We start from the raw sequence: 21,250 nt of genomic DNA, 5'->3' as shown, positions 1-21,250 counted from the left end.
TCAGGAATGCATCGAGTCCCTTTGGGAAACACTGAACAGAGTGTGCCTGGCATGTCCTAGAGTTCCTCAGAACATGGAATACCTACAGGCAAGAATGGGAGAGAGCCAGAGAGGCGGGCAAGGGCTAGGGCAGGAAGGAACTAACAGGATCCAGCATGTGATTTCTGTTTAGAAACTTTCAGTCATGCCCCGTTCCAAGCCCCCAAGCATGGTCTCTGTGCCTCCGGTCTAGCCCCCAAGCTACCTTTCTGATCCTTTGTCATCTCCTACTACTGGGCTATACCCAACTGTGCCTCCCTCCTCAAGCAGCTCAAATCAGTCCCCTAGGCCACTGTGAGCTACAGGCCCTCACTCACATTTCTGCCTGCTGAAAACCCGACGACATACCACTTCTTCAATATGTTACAATATTGCAGCCACTAGAAAGTATGAAATCAGTGTGGTTCCTATTCTAAAGGAGGTGAGAGTCTTGTGTAGAAGATGGTAAGTTTAATAACTATCAAATAACTATAACAGATATAGTGGTGATATGTGATAGGTGTTTCTATAAAATAATTACTTAATTGCAATAACAATCTATAGTGGGAAATCAGTTGTTGGACTTGTGCACAGAATCAGAAAAGGTTTCAAGATAAAAACAATATTTAAATCAATCCTTTCCAGTTAAACAGGGTCCAACCAATCAGAACAGACAACCTACACCAGTCACTTGTTACCCTTTCCATCTCTTATTGTACCTTGTTTATAGTGGAATCTCAAAAACAGTGCCTGCTGAATAAATAAGCCACACATAAGCATAATAAATCCCAAAATAAAATATTAATCATTTGCAGCATTATCCTTAACATTACTTCCCTTAATTGTAAGAAAAATCTAGAGAGGATTTATATATCAGTCCTATGCCCACTGAGACAGATGTCTCCAATATTCCACATAATTTCAGATACAGAGTCAGAGCCACAGTGATGAAAGTCTCCACTGGTCAGTTCTCTATGATTATAAAAGTGAGCAGTGGGTTCAAAATCCCCAATTCTTATGACAGTTCAAGAACCATCACCTTAGCCGGGCTCGGTGGCTCAGCCTGTAATCCCGTGCCTTTGGGAGGTTGAGGTGAGTGGATTGCCTGAGCCCGCGGGTTCGAGACCTGCCTGGGAGGCAAGACCTCATCTCTACAATAAATCAAAAAATCAGCCGGGCGTGGTAGCGCATGCCTGTAATTCCGGCTACTTGGAAGGCTGAGGCGGAAGGATCGTCGGACCCCAGCAGTTCAAGGCTGCGGTGGCCGGGAGCGGCCACTGCACTCCAGTCTGGGCGACAGAGTGAGACTCCAACTCAAAAAAAAAAAAAAAGAACCATCATCTTGACTTACTTGAGAATTAAACACTACGCAGAACATGTTTCCTGGAGACAGGAATAATTGAATTTTCATGAAACGTAATCCAATGTTTGTTCATTCGATGTAAACACATACAGATTGCAAGTAAGGCTAGATTAATTCCTTCAAAGCACACTAGATTTCCACAAACATAATGAAGTTGTCTGAGGTAAAAAAGCCTTAGAAGTCAACATTTGAAGACGTTTTCATTCATTTCCCTATACCTGAAGTGGCAGGATAAAAATAAGATAAAAATATAGGACTTTTATATGTAAATTACTCCAAAAGTAACTTTTCCAGGAAATAGTCAAAAGGCTCAGAATGAAAGCAAACTATGTATGCACACAGGAATGAGCAGTGGCCTAGAAACTCTTGAAGTGTTTCTAGCACCTCCAATCTTATCTAAAATACATGTCACTGTCAGTAGAGCAGAATGTTCCCCAAATCCTCCTGAAGGGAAGTTGAGGCAAACAAAGGAGACAGTGAGGGAAGGACCTTGAATACCTCCCTGGAGAACCACTGAAGGATTTTCAGGAAAGCACAGAAATAATGAAAGTGGTAGCCCAGGAAGATGTATCCAGTGACTGCATGTAGGATGGACTGGAGTAGGGAGACCCTGGAAAAAAGGAGACCACAACAAGGGCCTATGTGCTTCCTCTCATCTCTCAACCTTTGAACATGCTAGTAGTTAACCTTTGAGATGAGAAGCCAGCAAACTACATCCTGCAGGCCAACCCTCTGTTTTTGTATTGTCTGCTAGCGAACATGAATTTTACATGTTTAAATAGCTGAAAAGTATCAAAAGAAGAATACTATATCATGACACATGAGAATTATAGAAAATTTTCAGTATTTATAAAAATTCAATTCATTCCAATAACTGGCACCCAGTCTCTCTTGTATGCTCACCTCTGGCCACAGCAGCACTCGTGTCACAATGGCACAGGGGAGTTTGTGCAGCAAGACCCGAGGGTCAGCCCAAGAGCAAATGCTCACTAGCCTGGCTCCCCACCAAACACGTGTGCCCACTGCTGGCCCATGGCATGCTTCCCCTTCCCCAGTCCCTGTCACCGCCAACCCTCACTCATTCTTCAAGCCTCAGATTGGAAGGCCTTTGTGAAGACTTCCCCTAACCTCACATTAGATGCCACCTCCTATTGTTCCTACAGCACAAGGCACTGCCCTCCTCACAGCAAGCATCACACCACACAGTCACTGCATGTTTATCTGTCCACATGATCCCTCCACCTGACCATAAGCTCCAGAAGGACAGGGGCATCTCCAACCTTATGCAGTTGACCTTGAACAACATAGGTTTGAACTGCATGGTTTCACTTCTACACAGATGTTTTTCAAACAACATGAATAAAAAATACATTATTGGTAGGATATGAAACCCATGTATACAGAAGGCCAACTTTTTGTATATGTGGGTAGACTGCAGAACTTGAGTATGTGTGGATTCTGGTATACGCAGGGTCCTGGAACCAAGCCCCCATGTACACTGAGGGACAATTGTATTTATATCACTAGTTGGTACAGGTTGAGCATCCATAATCTGAAAATATGTAATCTGAAATATTCCAATATTCCAGACTTTTTGAAAGCTAACCCAATGCTCAAAGGAAATGCTCATTTGAGCATTTCTGATTTTGAAATTTCAGATTAGGAATGCTGAATTGATAAGTATAATGCAAATATTCCAAAATACAAAAAGATCTGAACTCTAAAACATGTCTCATTGCAAGCGCTTTGGATAAGGGATACTCAATCTGTAGTCCCAGGAACTCAGCAAATATTTTCTTTCAATTACATAAATGAATGAATGAACGAAGACCTGAACCATGCGAGAACTTTCCCCTTATGCCAATGAATACTGGTGAATTCAGTAGATTAAAAAACCCCAAGAGAATGTTTACTTTTTGAAACCTCATACTCTTTGTCCCTTATCTTCTTTTCCTAGGATGATTTTCTTATGTTATCTTAATTTTTGTTTTAAGTGGTTCTATTATTTTATTTTATTTTTTGAGTTGGAGTCTCGCTCTGTCGCCCAGGCTGGAGTGCAGTGGCATGCTCACAGCCACCACAGTCTCAACTTGCTGGGCTCAGGTGATCCTTCTGCCTCAGCCTTTCCAATAGCCGGAATTATAGGCACGTGCCACCACGCCCAGCTAATTTTTTGATTTATTGCAGAGATGAGGTCTCGCCAAGTTGCCCAGGCTGGTCTCAAACCCGTGAACTCAGGCAATCCTCTTACCTCAGCCTCCCAAAGTGCTGGGATTATAGGCATGAGTCACCACACCTGGCCTTTATCTTAATTTTTTAACTACACTGATAAATCCAAAATCTCTTATAGAGCTCTTACACTCTTTAATCTTTTATGTCCAACTATCTCCTAGATAGTTCTACCTGAATGTCTTACAGGCACCTCAGACTTCAGAGGTCTAAAGCTTGGGTGCAACTTACTTAGACTTCTCTATCTCCATCTTGTGAAATGGCATCAAGAGTCACTAAGGCTAAACTCAACACTATCTTCAACATCTCCCTTCTGCTCACACTTCACCTCCACTCAATCCACAAATCAGACATAGCTGCTTCATCCCACATCTATGTAGCTGGCATGATGCCTATAAAATTCTAAACACATATACTGTCTGACCCAGCAATTCCACTTCAAAAATTAAATCCTATAGCTATATCTGCATATAAAATGTGACATATGTACAAAGTTATTCACTGAAATACTGGCCTTTTTTGTTTCTTTCTTTATTTAGTTTTATTTTAAAGATGTGGGGTACAATTCAGGATTAGGTATACAAGTGGTCGTCGTACAAGTAAAGTTTGGGCCTCCTTTTGGTCCCCATTTTGCTGGCTTGAGGTCAAGTACCCTTATTGAAGTTGTGCCCGGATTGGAAAAAACATCTATCAACTGGGCACTGTTGAATATACTGTGACTTATACACACAATGGAAAACTATGCCGCTGTGAAGAGAAATGAGTATGCCCTCCAGCATTCAAACATCTCTAAAACACACTTAAGTGAATAATATATATATATATATTTATATATATAAAATAATACATGCTGCGTTTGTTTTTAAAAAGGAATAAAAATACGTATTTGCATTTGCATTAAGAAACTCAAAGAATACAAAAAAACAGACATGAAGCAGTAGAAGGGAGATTGTATATACACGTATACACACATACACACACATATACATACTCTCTCACACTCCAAATGAATGCATTACTTAGAAAATAACTTTATACAATAAATGAAGGGGCTGCCTCCCTCCTTCTACTCTTACCTCATCCCCTTACCCTCCCAAATAAGTTGCTAATGGCTGCAAAAATCACAGAGCTGAGCCTACAGTTTCTTAGGTTTGCATACAAAGCCCTTCCCACTGCAGACACCGCTAGATCCACCTTCCACCAGCCCTTGTTCATCATCCCCCACACCACCCCAACCACACTGAAATTCTTTGTCCTCAAACATTCCAGATCTTCTGGAACTCTGTGTCTTTGAATATGCTGTCCCTTTGTTCCCTTTGTCCTGACATAATCCTATGCATTCTTTAAGACCAAGGTAAAATAACACCTCTTCAAGGTAACTCTTCTGCCACAATCTCCCTGCCTCCTACAGACCCGTTTGCCTCCTTGTTTTATGGGACCATCTGCATGACTGCATCCCTAATCAGACTGTAACCCTCATCTTCACTTGCCAAGCATCTACCTTTCCAACAAATGCTACCCAACACACATTTCCTCAAGAAACAGCTAATGAACATTATGCCCTCCGTAATTCTCCCCACAGATTGCACTTCTCTGAAGAAGGTCCTAAATAACCCCTCCAACATGAGAAAGAGGTTGTACTGGTTATTGTGATTTGGCCAACCTGAGATATAGTATGGAGCGGGGAGGTTGTGGAATTCACATACAATTCCATGAAGGGTACACCAATGGCAGAACATTGCCCAAAGGTTCTGTGTGTCAATTATTCTTGGAAAAGCTGCAACCAGATCTGATCTCTCAGTCCATGAACCCTTCCTCATGCCGAGAATATGGGCCCTTGTATACCAAGCCTGTTGCACACAGTAATACCTGTTTCCCAAACGTCAATCTGATCACCCATTCTAAATCTTCCCATGACTCACTACTACCAGAAGGCTGAGAGATAAGGTCTTTTCTTTTGCATTCCAAGCCATTCTGGAACTGACCCTATTCCAACCTCCTCCACTTAATTCTCATGCCCCCTGGTGTACTCCAGCAATCTATACGAGTCAGTCTTCCCAGAAACAAAATGCTGCCTCTCACTCTCGGCATCTTTTTGCACAAGCAAATGAGTAGCCCACAGCAGCTTCTGACACACAGGGGGAAGTGGGTGACTATGTGACATGATGGATGTTAGTTTGTTCCACTAGGGTAACTATATTACTATATATGTATCCTATAACATCATGTTGCATATCTTAGATATAAACACAAAAGAATTCTTTTAAAACCTCCTCTTCACTCTGCACCTATTGTCTAACCTTCTCAACTTTGACTGCTCAGCACAAGCATTACATGCAGGATGAAGCCCTGAGAGATCTCTCAAGGAACCATTTCCTCCTTAAACTGTTACCAAGGCATCTGGAACATAGAAACTCACCTGTCATCTTCCACAGAACTGTAAGGCCCTCAAAGGCTCAAAACATCTCTAGATCTGCAGCACCGAGTTATGGTTCCTGCCACACAGACACTTAATAAAGGTTTGCTGAAGGAATGGGAGAAGAGCAGGAAGGCTGATTCTAACAAATGAGAGTATCAAACACACATGATGGATTTGGAGAGCTTTTCCTTCCTAAAGTCTTCAAGTTCCTTCAATTTCCAGGGCTCCAAGGACAAATAGTCTAAAATACCATAGGGATATTCTAAATTACTTATGTTAATATCAACTGTTTCACTTCATATTAAAGGCACAACTCAAGGTAAAATTTAACAAGAGTATCTTGTAGTTTCCCACTACTTCCCCAAAACACATTCCTATCAGTCTCCTAGTTTGCTATCAATCTCAGTTGCCAATGGATAAGCATGTCCCTAAGTGTCCTTCCTGGAACATGCTCCATAAATGAGATCTTTTTGTAAAGGGATTCTGTGGTCAAATAAACCTGGGCAATGCTGCACCCTCCATAGAACCAGTTCCCTTATATAGAGTAAGTTCTTCCTAGCTCAGAGATGCTCTCCAGTAAAGAACTGTAAAACTTTTTCAATCTATCATTTTCTACACTGAGGTGACTGTCAAATTGCTTTCTCTGATAATAAAAATAATAGCCGAATAATATCCAGTTCCTGAATTATGCCAATTTTAAAAAATCTATCTAAAAGTCTGAAATAAATTTTGCCTAATGACGTTACCTCATTTTATCCAAGAGCATAACAATGTGGTCATTACATGAAGACATTGCTTCCAGCCTAAAATGCAGAGATGAACCTTGAAAAAAATGATTCAAGAAAAATAACTTAGCAGATTGTGTTTATCCCCATAGTACCATAAATAATTCCTAAACGTCTAAATTGCCTTTTTGCAAGGAAGAAAGTAAAATTGAACCATTGAGAACACATTACTACCTGCCTGCAAAGCTGCAGTGATCCCATGAAGCAAGAGTTTCATAAATAGTTTAAATAAAATTCAATTATAGGAGCAACCTGGTTTTCTTTTTCTTTTTCTTTTTTTGAGTTCCCTGATAATTTTTTTAACGGGGGGGAGGGGGGAACTCTGATTAATGAGCCATATATACCCAATTCCTGGTGCTATGCAATTTTCCATGTGGTGCAATAAAACAAAACACAATTCCCTGTGAGTTTTATTAATATTAAGAATCTCTGGGTTGTTTAGAAGGTCAAATCATAGGATATGAGAGCTAAAATAAATCTGGAAATTATATAATTTAGACTCCTCATTTTACAGGTAAAGAAACTGAGACCCACAGGACTTGCCCAAGATCTCCAGCCCAGCTAGTGGTCAGGCCTAACTGGAGCCAGATCTTAATTGCAAGGCCCATGTGCTTCCCACTGTACCATTCTCCTCAACTAAGAATTCTGCTGAGGTGCTGAGGGCAAAAAGAGCCTGAAAAATAAGGCCAGTTTCCACCCACATTTTACTGTTTTTATGAGACTGGAGAAAGAATAATAAACACTGGACTGAAAAGTGGGGAGCCCACCCACTAACATACCCATCTATTCATTTTATATATGTGCATTGAGAGCCTCCTATGTGCTAGGCATTTTTCTAGGAACTGGGAAAACAATAGTGATCAAACACAAAAAATTCCCCACTCTTGTGAAAATAACATTCTAGTGATTACAGGGTCTTCTATTGAAGAGTGATTAAATTCAGACACATGGCACTAAAACTTTAAAAAGGCTATACTGGGAACACATGCATACACATGTGCACACATACACAACAAAAAGTATCTTTCATACATTAGTAGCATTTCAAAAACCTCCTATAGGGAGAAATTTCCTGATAAATCCCACACCCAATCCCTGTCTGCTTTACAGAACTACCATCACAACCCACTACAAAACTGAGAAACTATTTCATCAGCTGCTCTATGCAGGGAGGGAAGTAAAAAAAAATCAAGCTCTTTTCAAACATCTTTCCTGTTAGGTTAGAAAGGGAGGTGGAGAGGAAATACTAGAAAGAAGTAAGTGAACTCATTTGAATTATCTGTGAAAAAATATTGAAAGAAAAATACTTAAGCATACTATGAGCCCTTGATAAGCTGAGAAAGAATGTGTAAGACAACCACAATGTACGTTTTATCAGTCGGCTGCCATGGATGGACAAACCACTACAAAATCTCAGTAGCATGGAACAACAACCACACATCCATGGGGCTGGGACTTAGCTGGTGCAGACTGGGTGGGCTTTAGGTCCTGAAGCTGGTTGGGGTCCACTCCACATGCTTCTTACTATTACAGAACCAGCAGGCTGCATAGGACATGTTCAAGGACATGGACATGAACATGCATGTCCTATGCATGAACATGGACATGAATATGCATAGGACATGTTCATAGGACATGGCAGAGCAAAAAAGAGCAAAACCAACTGCCAAGTACTTTTCAAGCCTGTTTTCCTATCACATCTGCTAATACCCCTTTAGCCAAAGCAGTCACAGGCCCCCAATGAACGGGACAGAGAAGTATATTCCTCCAATGGCTGAAAGTCCTTAAAGTCACAGAACAAAGTACATAGTTAAGGGAAGGGAAAATAACCAGGAATAATACTGGAGCCTGATGAAAGAAGGGACTACTCACAGCAATACAAACTTGCCGCATTTCCATTTCTTTCCAATCCACACCTCTTATTTGGGCATTCACAGACTACCCCACCAACTTGTAAGTGTGAAAAGCTAATGGTTGTACTGTGTTATTGGTGTTACTGTTTCAGGAATGGTGGATGACAACAGGAAAAAGGAGAACAGTCGAAAAGGAAAATTAAGTCCACACCGATGGGGAAGTACTGGGAAGTTAAATGGCAATTACTTTACATAATACCAAATATATAAGAACATAGACTTTGGTAGAAATCTACAGAGAGAATCTCTGCCTTCAAAAAGTTTCCTATGCATAGAAACTATGCCAGACATTATGCAACACATATAACAGCTGCAAAAATATCAGAAATGTAGGCACATGCCACAACTTGAATCAAGCTGCCAAGGCCTTTATTTTTATAAAAATAATGCAAATATTGAAGGGATGGTGTGGATTAGAAACAGAATTAGAGAGAACTAAAAAATATACCAGGAAATAAATCAAATTCTGTGCAAACAGCATAACTGGGGTCCCCAGGCAAGCTTCAAGCTACATTTCCTAGTCAAACAAGCATATCTTACAGCACACCTTCCCAGCCAAGAGAAACTGTCACAGAAGGTGGGACCAAATCTGACAGAACACTAGGAGAGAGAGGGTAGATGCTGGAAAGTCATTAAATATTTAGAATTCCAATGCTGAAAATATGAATGATATAGCAATAACATCAGAGACTTAAACTACCAGAATCAAGAATGACAAGCAAAAGGGTTATCTTCATGGAACTTGTCAACTTACACCCACTCACATTCCCTGGCAAAGTGACGTTTTTGGAGAATGATGTTATATAAAGAAACCCAAAGCTACTCAAAAAAGAAATATATATTCCATTTATGAAAGAGCAACTTAAAATAAAAAAAGAACAGAAGAGAAAATCCACAAACCTAGAGAATATAATTTCAATATCTAGAAACAATAAATGATTAGTATTCACCATTAATGTAGAATTCTTACCAATCTGTTAAAAAAGACAAACAGAATAATGAGCCTTACCCAAAGTGAAAAAAGAAAATCTCTCTATATAAATGTGTCCTGTCTTAATAGTAATCAGGTAAATACAAAGAAAACCACAGAGAGATATTACTTTAAACTCACTAGATTGCCAAAGGAAGTTAAACAAAGTCAAGTGGTAAAGAGGATCCAGAGCAACAGGAATCTTCACTAACGGCTCATGGCAGTGTAAATTGAGCCAACCATTTTGGGAAACAATTTGGTGATATCCAGTAAAGCTAAAGATGTATATACGTACTAGCTACGTACTAACTTAGCAATTCTACTGCTAGATAAAATGAACCTTAGATAAATTCTTACACCTATGCACATTCAGATGAACAAGAATGTTAAGCAGTAGTATTTATAATAATAAAAAAACTGGAAACAAATATCTATTAAAGAATGGGTGAATGAATTATGGAATGTTCATCCAATAGAATTTAAGCAGTGGAAAACAAATGAACTAAAATTCTCCACTTGACAACGTAGATGAACTTCACAATGCTGCATGAAAAACTATAGTTACAAAAAGATGTATGGTGTGATTCCATTTGTTAAACTATAAAAGCAGGTAAAAGTTTACATGTTTTACAATATACATGATAAAACTATAATGAAAATCAAGCAATTGCTATTCTGAATTCACGAAATTGAGAATAGTAGTTGCTCACAGGAGGGAGGTAGGGAGGGAACGAGCAAAGAGAGTGATAAGGAGGGATATATAGGAGGACTTCAACAAAGAGAATAAGGATACAATTAGGGGTAGGAGAATAAAAAGAAAATATGCAGAATATATCCCAGAATCCTTTCAGGTGCCATTAGAAAACAGACTAAGCCAATAACTTCTGAAAACATGTTCAACTACACTAGTAACCAGAAAAAAAACTAAACCAGTACAACACCAGTACAAGTTGGACATGGCCTATAGCCCCAACCAATTGGGAGGCTGAAGCAGGAGGATCACTTGAGCCCAGGATTTCCAAGTACATCCTGGACAACACAGCAAGACCCTGTCTCTAAAAAACAAAACAACAACAAAAACCAACATCAAAATAAAAATATTTTCCTGTTAAATATAAAGCATGAAGAGATTGATAGTGTTCACTGTTGGCAAGGGTATGGGAAAATAAATACTTTCAAATACTGCAGGTACGTTTTTCCAGTGTGCATATGATAGTATGCATCACATATTATGGCAGGAAAAAGTCAGTAATTCTACTTTTATAAACTTATCCCAGGGAAACACTAAGACAAGTGTGCAAGGACACATGTATAAAGACTTTATTGTCATCAACCCATCAATATGAAAGTGGCCAGAAAGAGCCATCCACAATGGCTATGCAGACATTAATGATAATGATGTAGATAGATATCTGGTCTTATGAAAGGCACTCATGTTGTATTTGTTGTGAAAAAAATAATAATACAAAAAATAGTCAAAGTTGATTCTATTTTTACAATATATGTATATATATATGTAAAATTTCTACATATAGGTAATCTGATATTTAAATATACATAAAGATTTTTAAAGTTTTATGAAGGAGATTGTAATTACTTCCATTTCTATTTTATATTTTATTGATTTTTCAATTACAGATTGCTCTTATGTCAGAAAAAATCTCATCATCTTGTCCATTTTGAAAAGGGAAAAAGGACAAAGGTTAAGTAAATATTTGAGCAGATATCTCTATTCTGACAGCTTGAAAATAAGTCACTAAGAGGAACTACAAGGTAAAACCTACACATGGGGCTGATATATATTTGTTTGCTTTCCTAAATGGTCAATAAAAGGGTGAAGATTGACTTAAAGGAAGGCAAGCATGTCAAAAAGGTGAAAGAAAGAAACAGAGAGAGGGTGAGAGGGATGGAGGGAGGGAGCCAGAGTTTGATAGCTCTTAGACAGTCTCCACTAGTTGTTTTGCCTCAAAAATGTCTTGGTAAAGTTGATGGATTAAATATATAGATGGAGCCAATACACACATGTTCCCAGCGCTAAGTATTTGTGTCATGTAATTATCCTTCTACCTCGAGTGCCTTCACAATCCCAGTTCCATAAGCCCAACACAGTCTATCCCCCTCTCTCTAATTACAACTAACAGAGGACTCTGAAAAGTAAAAAAACAGAAAAACTATGAAGAGTCAAAACTTAGCAAGGTAACCCACATAAGGTGAAATTCCTGTTTTGTTTTGTCTCACATGAATTTTCCCCAAAGATGGGTCCCATACGCAGAGCTGCACAACAACATGGCAACTAAATACAAAGAGAACCCTGTCTTTCTGTACTCAAGTAAAGGACCTCAGTGAGATGAAGAGTCTGAAAGTATAATCCCGGGGTGGAGAGGCCCTATGTGTGAACCTGTACAGGTATCAGCCTGACTCCTGAGTGACACATGGGCAGCATGGACTCAAACCAGCACAACAAAAGCTGAGGGAACTGAATTAAGATCTGAACCAGTTACACAAGTTATAGACTAACCCCCAAGTACAAATCTGCAGGATGGACACAAATAAGCAGAGCAAAGACTTACACTGAGATCTGAGTTACTGCCCACAGGAAGCAAGTCGCACCAACGGCCTAAAACTTACCGGGCTGATCATCCACTAAAACATCAACAGTCACCTCAGGATTATAACAGGCTCCAGAGTATATACAACTCACCATTCACAATGTCCAGCGAGAAATCCAAAATTATTTGACAAAGAACCAGAAAAACTTGACCAATTTTCAACTAAAGCCCATCTTGAGGTGATCCAGACATTTGGAAATACCAGACAGATACAGGTTCAGCATCCCCAACCCAAAAATCTAAAATCCAAAATGCCCCAAATTCTGAAACTTTTTGAGCACCAACATAATGCTCAAAAGAAATGCTCATAGGATTTCAAATGTTTGGGTCAGGGATGCTCAAAAGGTAAATATAATGCAACTATTCATTAGAAAAAACTCAAAATCTGAAAAACTTTTAGTCTCAAGCATTTTGAATAAGGATACTCAACCTACACTTTAAAACAACTATTCTAATATTACTCTGTGAAGAAAAGAAAAACAAATTGAATAGGAATGAAAATACAGAAATTCTCAGCAGGAAAAATATTAACCATAAAACAGAATCAAATGCAAATTTTAAAACAAACAAAATAACTCTGAAACAAAAAAAATGTATTTGATGAACAAGGAAACAGAATAAAAATGACAGAGAACAGAGTTGATGAACATAAAGATGGATAAGTAGAAATTAACCAATCTGAAAAGCAGATAAAGAAAACTAGAAAAAGTGATTAAGGAACAAAATCAAAAGACCATGAGTGTTAGATAAACTTAAAGTTATACCTAGATATATCAAAATAGCACTGTTGAAAACCAAAGATGAAGAAAAAAATTCAAAGTAACTAAAGCAAGCACAATTTTTACAAAATATTTTTAAAGAGAAAGGAAATATATTACTTTTGGGTAAACCATAATTGAAGAGGCAGAGGATGATGGAACAATGCCTTTAAATCACTGAGAAAAAAAGAAATCTATCAGTCCAGAATTTTATGTTTCTTAAGAATATCCTTCAGATAAAGGGTAAATAAAGACATTCTCGGTTGAGCGTGGTGGCTCAAGCCTGTAATCCCAGCACTTTGGGAGGCCGAGGTGAGGAGACTGCCTAAGCCTGTGGGTTTGAGAACAGCCCGGGCAAATTGGTGAGACATCATCTCTACAATAAATCAAAAAATTAGCCAGGCATGGTAATGCATGCCTGTAGTTCGGCTACTTTGAAGGATGAGGCGGAAGGATATCCTGAGACCAGCAGGTCGACACTGGGGTGGCTGCGAGCATGCCACTGCACTCCAGTCTGACTCCAACTCAAAAATAAATAAATAATAAAGACATTCTCACATAAAGCAACACTAAGAAATTCATCAGTAGCAGACATGGTCTATAAGAAATGTTAAAAGAAAATTTTCATTCTGAAGGGAATAAAAATACCAGAAGGAAACACGGATCTTTCAGAATGGGAAGACCAACAGAAATGGTAAACAACTAGGTGAATACAAAAGAATACTACTTTCCTCTTGAGTTTTTTTTTAAATGTGTGTTTAAGGGAAAAGGTATGATACTGAATGGTGAGGTGTTCAATGTATGTAAACATAATATATGTAACTATAGCAAATTAAAATAACTGGGGAAGGAGGAAGATAAGGCTGAAATTGATGTTTTAATACAAATAAAACATTCTTCAAGAAAAAGAATTACCGGACAAAGACTTTTACACAAATATTCATAACAGCTGTACATTTAATAGCCAAAAACTGGAAACAACCCAACTGTTCATCAACAAGTGACTGAATAAGCAAATTAGGGGCATATCTATATAATGGAACACTACTCAAAATAAAAAGGAATAAATTGACACACACACATTGACACGCATAACAACATGGATAAATCTCAAAATCACTATGTTGAGTGAAAGAAGCCAGGTACAAAGAATATACAGTGTATGATTCTATTTATGTAAAATACTAGAAAATCCATACTAATCTACAATGACAGCAGGTAGGTCAATGGTTGCCTGAAAGCAGAGATAGAGGGAGGAATAGATTACAAAAAGGGCACAAGAAAATATTGGCTGGTAATAAAAATGTTTATTACAATGACTGTGGTGATGATTTTGTTGATGTATACATACGTCAAAAATGGGTCAAATTGTACACTTTACATATGTACAGCTCATTATACTTTAATTACACCTCAATAAAACTGGGGAAAATATTCAACCCATCCTAAAGACAGGGTTTTTTAAATATGGTCTGAGTGTGGGTCATTCCCAAAATTATCTAGGATATTTCTTTAAAATGCACATCTTGGTTTCCATCCAGACCAAGAACATACCAGACTTTGATGATCTATGATTAGACACTTTAAATAACCTTTCCAAGACATACAAGCAGTCAACAAACACGTGAAAAAGTGTTCAGCCTCATTAATCATCAGAGAAATGCAAATCCAAACTACAATGAGATACCACCTAACACTAGTCAGAATGGCTATCATTAATAAGTCAAATAGCAACAGGTGCTGGTGCAGCAGCAGAGAAAAGGGAGCACTTCTACACTGTTGGTAGGAATGCAAGCTAGTTCAACCTTTGTGGAAAGCAGTGTAAGTAGTAGTAATTTCTCGAAGAACTAAAAACTGAGCTTCCATACAATCCAGCAATCCCTCTTCTGGGAATTATTCCCAGAGGAACATAAATCACTCTACAAAAAAGATAGCTGCACACCCATGTTTATAGCAGTACTTTTCACAATAGCAAAAACATGGAGCCAACCCTACTGCCCATCAAAAGTGGGCTGGATAGAGAAACTATGGTACATATACATGATGGCATATTATGCAGCCATAAAAAAGAACAAAATCATGGCCTTTGCAGCAACGTGGATGCAGCTGGAAACCATCATGCTAAGTGAACTATCACAGAAACAAAGAACTGAATACTACATGTTCTCATTAATAAGTTGTACCTGATCACTGGACACATGAGAACAAGGGTAGGATCAGCAGATGCTGGTCACTGCTAGGGGATGAAGGGAGGAAAGAGGGAAGGGGGCACATGATATCACACTGTGTACCTGGTGTACTATCAGGGGGAGAGAGGGTCAACTAGAAGCCGAAATTTCACCTGCATGCAACGGACTCATGTAGTAAATCCTCACTTGTACCCAACAACTCTAAAATAAAAAAATAACAATTTTTTTAAAAAAGCAAATAAGAAGCTAAAATAAACAAACAAATAAATAAACCTCACCAAGTGATTACTAGTCACACTTCCAAGACTCACTGCCTAAATCCAATTCAAAGGCCACTCCCTCTTTGAAGCCTCTATTGATCCAACTGATGGACAAAGTTCCCTCTTCTCTTCTTCTTTTTCCAGCACGGCACATTGCACACAAAGGCACTCGCTATATTAATGGCATATCTATTACTGGTACAGCCTTGGTCCCCACCACCTACAAGTTCAGCAAGTTAGATCAATAACACTGAACCATATAAGTATGTGCAGAGACTATAGAAATCAACTATCAAAGAGAGGAATAAACTAGAAATAGATTCATGCTCATTTAGTAAAAGAAGCACTAAGTATGCCAACTGGGGCATCCAAGCAAAGACAAAGTACATACCTTCTTGCAAACAGAAACCTAACTGATTCTAGGATGCGCATTTGAACATCAATATTCCATATTGAATGTAACCAGAACAAGGCCTTGGCACAGTTTTCTCTAATCCTTCCCTCCCCATGTACTCTGCCCATGGTACCTGTTACAAATTCTTACCACATAGTACCATAATCATTTGTTTTTGTCTGTGTGTGCTGTTGTATTCTCAAAAGCAGGGACAATGCTCATTTACTTTTCTATAGCCTTAGAAGGACTTCAGGAAATATTTGATAAACAAGCAAACAATGATTGTTTAAAACTGGAAACTGTTCATGTACCTATAAGGTTCTCCCAAAAGAGTCAATTTTTAAATTTTAATGAAAGGAAGGAGATTTCGTTTTTAAAAAGTTATTTTCTACTGCAAAGCTTCTTCTCCCTCTTGGCCTATATATAATCTTCCAAACTTCACAGGGGTTCAATAAATGATAAATTCCTTTCTGGTATGATCATGGCCCACAGTTGCCCTGGTGATGGCTTTGGTTGTCTGTGCTCCATTTACTAAATGAAAAGACACAAGCAGCCAGAGTCAATTCAGTGGGAGGTAAGTGTGTAGTATTTGATGATGTGACTCAGTAATGTCCTCAAAACACCTCTCTGGGGAAAAAAACAAGCAAATCATCACAAAAACAGTCACCACTCACATGACAATTACTAAATCTAAGAAGAAAGATTTCAGAATCAATGGTGAAGACACTATAACTTAGGAAGAAGCAGTAATACTCTATAAGCCATTTAAAAGAGCAGTATTTCATGAGCAAAAAACATATATAGGACACGGTCACTTAAATGTATAACAATGTTTTCACTGACTGTTCAAATGAGCACTCTAATTTCACACTTTAATTAAATGTGCTCTATCACAGAAGATAACACACAGAGCGTCATAGCCCTTTCTTAGCGGTATCTACAGAACAAATAGTATTGTTTGCTGTTTGTTTCATTTTGTTTCAGTTCTCCATTCTATGTTAGGCAGACTGATTTATCTGAAATGAATTTTTAGCCACTCCAAAGTCATGCAATTTGCTATTTGGGAGCAGAGAATATTAGTTAACTGTTGTCAAAAAGACCTGGACAAGGCTCCCTCGTGTTCTACAGCTATTTGATCTGGATCACCTTTGTCAAGCTCTGTAAAGTGTAGGTAATGATAGCATCTGCCTTAGAGACTTGCTACCAAGGTTAAGTGAAAGGAAGCATACAGAGCATGCCTTACAGAATGCTGGCATGCAGGAGGCCTCAACTGATGTCTGTTACTGTCACTGCTCCATCTGCATCTTCTGTTCCCAGTTATTTCAGCACTTGCCTGATCCTCTATAAGAACCTTAACAGAGAATTTACAACCATCAATTATATTGTTTCTAAGAAGTTCCCTCAAAAAAGAAAAGTGAATGAGGAAGGGTAAGAAGTGGGGAGGGTGGGAGAGGGGATAAAAGGAAGGGAGAGTAGGAAAGGAAACGTAGGAGAAATGAAAGAAAGAATGGCAAGCTAAACTTGTGAAGTACGCATGGCCTGTCTTTCTCCATGTCACACAAACTAAGAAAACAGAAATCAGCTGTACTTGCAAATAATGTCTAAGGTTAGTGACTACCAGGCGCACAGCTTAAAACTTTTAACTACAGACATCAAAGCACATTCGAGTCTGAGAACACAGAATAGAACTGTTATAATAACTTCAAATTCAACAAAATTGACACAATTCCTTTTATAAAATTCTCTTCTTCCATTTCTTTAGTCTCCTTCTTGTAAGATATTTAAATTTCATTTGTACAGTTTCCCAAAAATTCAAAACATATTTTAACACCCCTATGAATCTCTAAAACATATTTCCATCTCAGATTTTTTTTTTTTCCTTCCCAGTTCATTCAAGGATACCTAATAACCTGGCTGATCTAATTGTATTACAGCAATCTCATTAATGTGCAATAATGACGTGGAAACCTGTTTCAGATAACAATATTCAGCCAATTACTGTATGAAGAAACCTCACAAAGATCCATCAAGGATACTGGAAACTAGGCAGGGAAGCACAACTCCAAGTGACAACTGATATGTAAGCTGAGCATCCCCTGATTTGCTTTCTTAGCTGTGGCCTCCTGATACCAGGCACTCCTGGGAGGAAGCTTAGGACTCATTCAAATCTTTTTTTAAAAGCAAAACAAAATAAAACAAATGATCAAAACACCACAGAAGTATCTGAAGTCAGCTCCGACTCAAGGAGAGGTTAAATCTTTCTTATTTGCTCCAGTATATTTAGTTTTCTATTGAGACACATATATATCTAGGCTGCTTTTTCTTTTCTTCCTGTTTCCTATTACTCTTACTTTTCTTTTTCCCTGTAAAATCAATCACTCAGTCTAGAATCATGATTATAGAGATGACTACAGATCAAAGAGGTAACAAATTTCACTTGGTTAGAAATCATTTATATGACAGGCATGACAGCCCCTGTTTAAATATTTCCTAATAAGGGGACCCTCTGCTGATAAATGGCTCTAGTCATTAGAAAAATTTTATATATAACAACATCAGCAGCCGGACTCGGTAACTCAGCCTATAATCCTGCGCCTTTGGGAGGCTGAGGCGAGTGGATTGCCTGAGCCCGCGGATTTGAGACCTGCCTGGGCAACTTGGCGAGACCTCATCTCTACAATAAATCAAAAATTAGCCGGGTGTGGTAGCGCGCGCCTGTAGTTCCAGCTACTTGGAAGGCTGAGGCGGAAGGATAGCCGGAGCCCAGCAGGTCGAGGCTGCGGTGGCCGGGAGTGGCCACTGCACTCCAGTCTGGGCGACAGAGTGAGACTCCAACTCAAAAACAAACAAACAAAAAAAAACAACATCAGCAATTAATTTTTATTGGACATTTACTGTGTGCCAGACCCTTTGCTAAGAACTTTTTTTTTATAAAGATGTAGGGCACAATTCAGGGTTAGGTATACAAACGTTGATTACGCAAGTAACCTTGTTGATGATAACTACATGGGCCAGACTCGGTGGCTCAGCCTGTAATATCAGCATGTTGAGAGGCCAAGGCAAGTGGATTGCCTGAGCCCACAGGTTCAAGACCAGCCCGGGCACATTGGCGAGATCTGTCTCTACAATAAAATCAAAAAATTAGCCAGGCATGGTAGCGCATGCCTGTAGTTCTGGCTACTTGGAAGGCTGAGGCGGAAGGATCGCCGGAGCCCAGCAGGTCGACGCTGGGGTGGCCGTGAGTGTACCAAGGCACTCCAGCTTGGGTGACAGAGTGAGACTCTGACTCAAAAAACAAACAAGCAAACAAAAACTTTACATGCATCCTCTCTGATAATACCCATACTGGAACTTCAAGGGTGGTATCGAGGTACCTCTGTTAACCATGAGAAAACCAAGACTCACAGGGTTAAGCACCTTGTCTGAAGATGTACAGCTATTAATTAACTGAGTTGTAACAAAAAATCCCTGGGTTTCTAGACACTAGAGCCCAGCTTTACAACTCCTACTCACAATTTTGACCCCTGTGCTCCTTCTCCTCTAGTACAGCCCTTCGAATATTTGAAAACTGTTGGTGAAGTCCCTTGACATTGTGCTGGACTTTCTCCCAAGCCTTCCTCAGCAGAATAGAGGCCTGACCTTTCCTTTTTCCTCTTATGCATCCTCGATCTGCAGGGTCCTGGACTCCACATCGAGGATGCATAAGAGGAAAAAGGAAAGGTCAGGCCTCCAGTCTTCCAGCCCAGGTAACAGGATCCTGCACTTCATGCACCCTACTTTCTTACTCTCACCCCATCCTCAGTTCCCAACCTTTACCAGAGGCCTATCCACATTTCTTAGACACCAAGGACCTCTCTTCCCTATTCTGCTACAGGAGATCCTGTGATCAACCCTGAGTCAGAACTGCCCTCCAAGGCCACACAGCAAATGTCCTTCTATGGGATCAGGGTAGGGAAAGCCTCCAGAACCATCCATATCAGTTTCTTTCCACTTAGTGCTTTCTGCCTATGTGAGCTCAACTGTCCAATCCCAACCTACTTTGCCTGGAGCCTTTATACTCCAAAAAAAATATTTTTTAAATTAAAGTCAGATGACTTTTTAAAAATACAGCTCTGAAACAGTTTAGAAGTAATCATTTTATTAAGCAATGGTCCTGTAGAAAAGAGCTGGAAATACCTTTTGCAAGTTCCTATATATATGAGCAGAATGCAATCAGCAACCTCGTCTTTCTATTTTCCCTCAGGTGGCACTGCCTAGGCTGAGGGAGGTGACCGACCAAGCATTAAGGGCCTAAGTGTTTCACATTGTGTTTTAGTGTATTTATGAAATACCTGCTGAGTTTGGGGCATTATACCAAATGCAATAAGAACAAACATGGATTATGCATTGGCTTAGTTCTCAAACAGTTTGAAAGATAAACTACACTCCTGTGACATGTATCAAATGCCTTGGGGGCAATTATAAATCAACAAATACGAAATCATAAAGTACAAATCTAGCATTCAAGAACTGGCAAAGAATATCTCCAAAAACAAGAGTCTTTGCAAAATAAGATGGAAGAAATAAGTTCTTCCAGGGTTCAGCGTTACAGATAAATCTAGAGAGGAATCTGAGGAGAGAAATCTGAGTGATATGGCCCCCACAGAAGTATGTAAATACCTGTTAAAATTATGCAAATGAGGCTACATGAGAAGAGAGTATTGCTTACAGAGGCTGTAAATAAAACGTGAAACTCTTTACTACCTGAACTGACCAGCTGTTGTTCCATCACTCCACAGCCAAGAACTTCTAGCCACTCTCCATGGAAGTTGATCTCCATCTCGAAAGAAGGATGAGTAAAAGGAAAGTAGCAGTCTACCCATCTTATCTCCAGCCCTGCAGAGTTGCCAAAGAAAAAACAAACAAATAGCTTTAAAAGGCAGTATACTCTTCCTTGTGATCAAATTTGCCCTTCCACTAATGGTACCAATTACTACATTCTGAGTAAAATAAATAGCAAACAAACTAATTTGCAACACATTAAGGTGAGGCAATAAATCTTAAAACTTGTGAAAAACTGGGCATGTCTTTTCCAATATGAGAAACACTTTGTGTAATTCCAGGACTCTCTAAAACCAAATCAATCACCTGTCAAATCCCTGCAAACACTTGCAAGTTGAAAAAAGTAGGCAGATATCATGGCAAAGCAGGTAATTCTGTTAGTTTCTTTGAGAAAGAATGACATTGTTTCAGAGTTAAACACACCATATGCTCTCTCCAAATTTGCATACCAACAATATGACCAATTTAGAATAAACTATACAAATTTTACTTCTATAAATATATATAAATTTTAATTTTATA

At 38.9% G+C, this 21,250-nt stretch overlaps 1 protein-coding gene across 1 annotated transcript in view; it reads right to left on the bottom strand.

Annotated features, from left to right (window-relative positions):
• LOC103261657 (phenylalanine--tRNA ligase, mitochondrial-like) overlaps positions 1–21,250 on the bottom strand; it is a 161,426-nt gene that overhangs the window by 103,060 nt on the left and 37,116 nt on the right. The window contains exon 3 of the mRNA XM_021712975.1: positions 20,651–20,782. Coding sequence (XP_021568650.1) covers positions 20,651–20,782 — 132 coding nt within the window. The remainder of the gene's footprint in view (positions 1–20,650; positions 20,783–21,250) is intronic.

Source organism: Carlito syrichta, unplaced genomic scaffold (genome assembly GCF_000164805.1).
Source record: "Carlito syrichta isolate Samal-C Ts95f unplaced genomic scaffold, Tarsius_syrichta-2.0.1 Scaffold303976, whole genome shotgun sequence".
NCBI lineage: Eukaryota > Metazoa > Chordata > Mammalia > Primates > Tarsiidae > Carlito > Carlito syrichta.
This window is presented reverse-complemented; position numbering and strand designations above follow the sequence as displayed.